This window comes from Physeter macrocephalus, chromosome 21 (assembly GCF_002837175.3).
Source record: "Physeter macrocephalus isolate SW-GA chromosome 21, ASM283717v5, whole genome shotgun sequence".
NCBI classification, from domain to species: Eukaryota; Metazoa; Chordata; class Mammalia; order Artiodactyla; family Physeteridae; genus Physeter; species Physeter macrocephalus.
The window spans coordinates 24,728,445-24,736,170 of NC_041234.1; the positions used below are offsets into that span (position 1 = coordinate 24,728,445).

The window sequence follows — 7,726 nt, forward strand, 5'->3', positions numbered from 1 at the left end:
AATCTGGGAGACGCAAGAGGGAAGAGATATGGGAACATATGTATATGTATAACTGATTCACTTTGTTGTAAAGCAGAAACTAACACACCATTGTAGAGCAATTATACTCCAATAAAGATGTTAATAAAATAAAATAAAATCCCTAAATCTTACCTTAAGAATTGAAAGATTAAAGCACTAAAAAAATATCAGTTATTGATTCTTTGTAACAACTTCTATGAATCTTCTACATTCAGTATATGGATAATAATAATTTAGAAGGTTTCAAAAAAGTATTTAAAAGTAATGATCCTGTAAAAGGATCTGCAGGAATAGATTAACTTGGAGCTCACAGTATCTGGGCTTCTACTTCTTAAAGTAAGATAACTGGATAAAATATAAATAGGCTACTCTGCCTTAGCTTTTCCAATTTAAACTATTAACTGCATTGCTCTTGGGATTAAGAAGGAAAGGACTTAAGAAGGATATGTCTTTTACTGGACTGCGGAAAAGTCTAAAGACAGAAGACAGGCTAATTAGAAATGTTAAAATAATAATTGTGCCATCTGAAGTGCTACCTTATGTAAATCATGGCTACATGGAACTATGGCTTAAAACAGCAAAAAACAAACAAACAAAAAAACTTTTAAAATGCTTCTGTACTGTTTATAAATATTTATAACATAAATATGATTAGCCATATCAATGTCTTGAAACAAAATTTTGAGTCCTGCAAGTCCTAGCAGTACTGATCTTTCAAATTTACACATATACACCATAAGTGACTTAAGCAATATGTGATATATTAGCCTTTTAGTTCTATTAGATCACAATCCTAAGGGTAATAAGTTATGGACTTGAAGGGAACACATCTTAGTTTCTTTTGAATCTGCAATGATTATATTTGTGCCATTATTTCCCTTCTCACCCTTCCCATCCCATGTTCTATACTATAGGACTACAAGTTAGATCCTAAAAAATATATTTTCAGATTTTACTTCCTTTCTATTCAAAAAACATAGGACAATAGCAATCCTAGATGACTTCATAACACTGTTAATCAAATCTAGCTATCTTTCAAATACTATGTTCTAGAAATCTGACAAACTAGAATGGAATTTAAACTGTCTCCACCCACTTCCCACTACATTACACCCTCTGCTTCCCCACCCCCAGATGAAGGTTAAGTTGATAGATGGATTGGAAATGAAATAAAGCCAGACATCAAATAACTTACTTGAAATCCATCTCTTACCTTCTGTACTTAACCCTGGACTTGATGTGAACTTGGCTACATCAACAATTTTTACAGCAAATTGTTGCCCAGTTTCTCTGTTGATGCATCGTCGTACAACACTGAAGGGACCCCTAAAAAAAAAAAATCCAAGTTTAATTTGTTGATTTTCTTAAGTTTCTACTTCCCTTCAACAGTTTATTCATATTTCATTGTCTACTATAGCCATAGCTTTCAAAATAGAATTTAATATAGTTTTGAACATATTTTTCTATAATTCATGAGGTAATTATTTATTTGAAGTTGATAAACCAGAAAAATAAACAAATTTACTTTCAAAATCACTTTTAAAAATTTGAGATAGTGTTCTTATATTCAAGGCAAATAATCTCTGTAATTTTCTCTACATATTATCAGCATCTTATAATAGTTCACAGTGATAGTGTATACAACTTTTACCTTTTGAACCAGAAACTTAGATCATTCTCTCATCTTAGCCATCACTTATTTAATCTTCACTAACAAGTCCTACTGAGTTTATCTCAAATATCTCTTAATCCTGTCCACTTCTCTGCATGACTCATACCGTAGTCTAAACCACTACCAATTTCTACTGGACCACTGAAAATTTGTTTCTCCCATTCATTCTTGCAGTGATGTTTTAAAGATGAAAATCTGATATTATGTTTCTGCTTAAAATCCCAGAGAGAAGGTATTTGCAACACATGTATTTAGGCAAGAACCAGAATACATAAATAATTCTTAAATAAGAAAATATACTACAAGGAAATCTGAGCAGAAGACTTAAATAGGCACTTCACAAAGAGAAAGCCCTACATGATTTCGTTTCCAACAACCTCTACAGTCTCACGTGAAGTCACAGAGAAATCCTTCATCCTCCTCAAACTTCAAACTAGCATTATTCCCAGCTGCCATAGGAAAGAAAGTAATTTCTACAAGCAAAACCAGTGGTCCAGTCACTTTCTTACCCAGTCCTATCCTCAATTGAAATTGGTGGCTCTCAATATTGACCATACAGTTGAATCAATTGTGATGACTGATGAAATAACAATGCCCAGTCCCAGGCATTAAAAACACAAACACACACTCGGTTCCTTGTGATTAATAGTTATCAAATAAGTATCTGAACTAAAGATAATCCAACATGCTTGAATCAACTATTGATTAATGTAGAATGTAATCGCAATATACTGTAGTATTTTATTTGAAGGCTAGTATGGTTTAAGTTATTAAATACACACACGTACGTGTATACATGTATGTATTTCCCCCCTCCTCAGGAAACAAAACACTCTCATTGGTTTTTACAGGTAGAAACAGTACACCTGGATGCATGTGGTCAATCAGAAGTCAGAGAAAAGTTCTTCATTTACAGTAGGACACTTATGATACTTTTGCCTTAAAGTGTAAGTTTGTCTTTATTCTTTCAGAGGACAAGCAAACGAATATAATCTAACCTAGACTTAAACATTTCTCTGAGATCACATGAATCAGTTGATTTCATCCCTCTATCAATCATCAGGACATCAGTTACACTACAGTTTCAAATCTCTCTCTTCAAGCAACCTAACAAAGCTCAACTGGAAGGAAAAGAAATGGTAATAGCGTACCTTTCAGAACTCTATAGGAAAAGGACCTTTTTGATAATCACTCAAAACTGTTCAAAGACTTTTCTCTGTGAGAAGACAATATAACAATGTAAGTCAGGACTCCCACAAATGTTTTCATTCTCAATCTGGATGTCTTACTTGTGATTACTTGTCCTGACAATAGCAAGCAATTTCAGGAAATGTTTAGCATAATTGGTTTTTGTACACACATTAAACCCTTGGGACTCTATTTATATATACATTTGTGTAGTATGCTTCAATTCACTACACCTTTTGGATACTTTCCAAGATCTGTATGTGGGATCATTTTTGGTCAATAGAGTCAATTCTTTACTTTTTCCTGTTTGAACAAAGGTGAGGAAGAAAACATAGCTTCTCCCCCAACCCTTTTAGTAATAGTAGAATGAAGAAAGCTAGGAAGAATCAAGAAAAAAGGGAATACTGATACCAAAAAAACCACACCAAAAACGTGTTTAAGTCTGTGAATGAAAAAAAGGAACCAAATCCTTGGTTCTTTAGGCTACTTTTATAATGTGAGGCAAAGAAAATGAGTTTATCTCTGAACTATTGATGACCTGAAGATAGGTCACCAGTAAAGAGTTTCAAAGATCTGTCTCTCAGTGACATCCAGGGGGTTAGAAAAGGTGAACCAAATTTAGTACACTAAAAAGACAATGAAAAATCTTTTAACTTTTTTTGGAATTTAATCCATCAACTGGAAACGCAGTGGAAACTGATAAAAATTTGAATGAGTATATAATGTCTATAATTTTAGCAGGACTTGATTATATTTATTTCATCAAAACGCTAAAAAGACACAGAATGTAAGAAAATCTGGCTTGTTTTCCCATCTTAAAATGGGGAGGAGAGTGTAATAAAATGTATGTAAAAACTTCTGTATTACACTTATTAATTATACTTGAATGACAGTTTAAGGAACCACAAAAATTCAGGAGGCCTAGGTTTCAGTCTGGCCTAAACTCTTTTTTTGAATATTGAAATTTCATCCTTAAATTTTTAGTCTATAGTACAGTCGATTCTTGAATAATTATGGGGGGGGAATACTGACAGAGGTAGTTGTAAGCCATCATTATAAACTACTATCTTTCTCATATTTCCACTAATTCTGGCCAGGGTATTAATCAAACTGGAATGATAAGATAATTGATGGCATTTCAGATTTGATAAAATCTATATTCTTTATCCAATTCTTTAAGAATACTGAATATTGATTGGGATTGTGGAACAAGGTTCTACTCAAGGCAGTTAGTTGGCTGCTTTCAGAATACTAAGTTTTAAAGTAAAAGGTCAATTAAACTAGAATATGTTACAACTGAATATTTTCTATTACTTCCCTAAGGTTTTGAAAAGAATGTAGCTGTGTCTCTATGCAGACACAGAATAATCTCCTCTAGCTTTCATTAATGTGAAGAAAGATCATGTCTAGGAATTGAACGATTATGATACCAAAAGTAAATACAGTTGGCCCTCTGTATCTGCAGGTTCCACATCCGTGGATTCAGCCAACCATGGATTGAAAATATATGAAAAAAAATTCTAGAAAGTTCCAAAAAGCAAAACTTGAATTTGCACTGGCAACTATTTACACAGCATTTACACTGTATTAGGTATTTTAAGTAATCTAGAGATGATTTGAAGTATATGGGGCATATGTATGGGTTATATGCAAATAATATGCTATTTTATATAAGGAACTTGAGCATCCATGGATTTTGGTATTGGCGGGGATCCTATAACCAATCCCCTGCAAATACCGAGGGACAATTGCACATCAAAAGTGACTAGAATTAAACAAAATTATGCTAGAATATAGTATAATATGTTGGTCTCCAGGATAATAGGATAGATTTAGCAAATGCATCTAAATTAACTTTTCTCCCCGAACCCATTAAAATGAGAGAAAAGGGGCTAAAGAAAATGTCTTAAAGGACTGGGAGAATGAGAGAATAGTAATTAATAATCAAATTTTGAAAGCAAGAAAGCAGATGGAGTAATGGTAACTGGCTTAGCATTCATAGGAAAGCCAAATTGCAAGGAGAAAATAAGAACAGTTCAGAACCAAACTCATTTACACTACAGAATTCTCAGGAAGCACCTGAACTGGCAGCACCAGATAACTCTGAGAAAGAGAGGGTGGGGCTAAACTAACAAGGTTTGAGTGATATCTATTAGAGAAGCAGTTAAGAGTCTTAGATCCTCCTCCTCTACTCCATGCCACTGGGTAACTACCCTGCCTCATCCTCACAGAGGTCCATTTTCTGGAGAGGGTAAAACACAGGGTCTTAGAACTGGGGACAGAAGGCAGTTGAGGAAGTGGATACTATATGAAAAGCAAGGGGTTTATGTGATCACACACAAACTGAATGTAGACAGCCCATCCCCATTTCCCATTAACAGGGGGGAATGTTAGAAGCTAGATCTTTACCCTTCAGGCAGGAAAGGAAAGATTTTCTATTGAATATGTGACCAGCCCAGAAGGAAAGACCTAAAAATAATGATGTTATATTGTTCAAACCACTCAACTAGATCACCTTCCTTGAAATCCAAAGTCAACAAGTTCTGCCACAAGTTCAGAGTTTTCAATCAGCTTTCCAACCTCGGCATTGTTGGCATTTTGGGCTGAATAGTTCTTTGTTGTGCAAGGATGTCCTGTGCATTGTAGGGTGCCTAACAGTGTCTCCAGCCTCTACCTGGAGATGACAGTAGCACCCCCTCAGCCAGTTTTGCTAAGCAAAAATGTCTCTAAACATTGTCAAATGTCCCTCAAGAACCACTGCTCTATTCCTAACCATAAGTAGATAACCAACCTCCCAAAACATCTGGAGAAGAGTCTAATTTGGAAGACAGAGATCAAAACAGAAAGAGCAACTTAGAGGAAACAGACTAAACAAGAAAAAAACTTCCAACTACCATTAATGTCCTAGGAAAGATACCATAACTATGAAACAAAAACAGAACTTTCAGAAGACAAAATGAGGGCTCTTGAAGACTAAATATATGAAGAAATTTAAAACTCAATAGCAGGGTTGGCAGATAAAGTTGAGGAAATTTCCCAGAAAGTAGAACCAAAAGAACAAAGAAAATGGAGGGGAGGAACTCAATCCAAGAACATTTCCCAGACCTTAAATCCTGAGTTGTCCAAATTAAAAGGAGCCACCAAGGGGAAAAGGAAAAAATAACATACAAGAGAACTCCCATAAGGTCATCACCTGATTTCTCAGCATAAACTCTGCAAGCCAGAAGGGAGCAACACAATATATTTAAAATAATAAAAGGCAAGAACTTAAAACCAAGAATACTTCACCCAGCAAGGCTCTCACTCAGATTTTTTTTTTCACATCTTTATTGGAGTATAATTGCTTTACAATGTTGTGTTAGTTTCTGCTGTATAACAAAGTGAATCAGCTATATGTATACATCAAAAACTTTACAGACAAGCAAAAGCTAAGAGAATTCAGCACCACCAAACCACCTTTGGAAAAATGCTAAAGGAACTTCTCTAAGCAGAAAAGGCCACTACTCGAAACAAGAAAATTACAAATGGAAAAGTTCCCCAGTAAAGGCAAACATAAAGTAAAGGCAGAAAATCATCTACATACAAATATGATATAAAACCCAGCAACTGTAAGAAGAGGTGAACACAAATGCAGGATATTGGAAATGCATTTGAAATTAAAAGACCAGCAACTTAAAACAATCTTGTGTATATATAGACTGCTACATCAAAACTCATGGTAACTGCAAACCAAAAATCTACAATAGACACACACAAAAAAAGAAAAAGGAATCCAAAGACAAAACTAATGTTAGTCATCAAATCACAAGACAAGAGAACAAATGAGGAAGGGAAGAAAAAAGACCTACAAAAACAAATCCAAAACAATTAAGAATATGGCAATAGGAACATACATATCAATAAGTACCTTAAATGTAAACGGGTTAAATGCTCCAACCAAAAGACACAGACTGGCTGAATGGATACAACAACAAGACCCATATATATGCTGTCTACAATAGACCTACTTCAGATCTAGGGACACATACAGACTGAAAGTAAGGGGATGGAAAAAGGAATTCCATACAAATAGAAATCACAAGAAAGCTGGAGTAACACTACTCATATCAGACAAAATCGACTTTAAAATAAAGACTATTACAACAGACAAACAAGGACACTACATAATGATCAAGGAATCAATCCAAGAAGAAGATATAACAATTGTAAATACATATGCAGCCAACATAGGAGCACCCCAATATACACAGCAAATACTAACAGCCATAAAGGGAGAAATCGACAGTAACACAGTAATAGTGGGGGACTTTAACACCCCACTTTCATCAATGGACAGATCATCCAGACAGAAGATCAATAAGGAAACACAGACTTTAAAATGAAACAGTAGACCAGATGAACTTAATTGATATTTATAGAGCATTCCACCCAAAAGCAGCAGAATACACATTCTTCTCAAGTGCACACGGAACACTCCCCAGGACTGACCACATGCTGGGCCACGAGGAGAGCCCCGGTAAATTTAAGAAAATTGAAACCATATGAAGCATCCTTTCCAATCACAACACTATGAGATTAGAAATAAACTACAAGAAAAAAACTATAAAAAAACAAAACAAGTGAAGGCTAAACAATATGCTACTAAACAACCAATGGATCACTGAACAAATCAAAGAGGAAATCAAAAAATAGCTAGAGACAAATGAAAATGAAAGCACAATGATCCAAAACCTATGGGATGCAGCAAAAGCAGTTCTAAGAGGGAAGTTTACAGCAATACAATCTTACCTCAGGAAACAAGAAAAATCTCAAATAGACAACCTAACCTTACACCTAAAGGAACTA

The 7,726-nt window shown here is 34.7% G+C and overlaps 1 protein-coding gene across 12 annotated transcripts in view; it reads right to left on the bottom strand.

Annotated features, from left to right (window-relative positions):
* Positions 1-7,726, bottom strand: part of CASK (calcium/calmodulin dependent serine protein kinase) — a 385,648-nt gene that overhangs the window by 308,835 nt on the left and 69,087 nt on the right. For 6 of the 12 annotated variants that reach the window (XM_028482973.2, XM_028482969.2, XM_007102909.4 and 3 more), the window contains exon 2: positions 1,235-1,347. In XM_028482973.2, coding sequence (XP_028338774.1) covers positions 1,235-1,347 — 113 coding nt within the window. Of the gene's footprint in view, positions 1-1,216; positions 1,348-7,726 lie in introns of all 12 variants that reach the window. The other 6 variants (XM_028482972.2, XM_028482971.2, XM_028482970.2 and 3 more) reach the window with 1 other exon arrangement.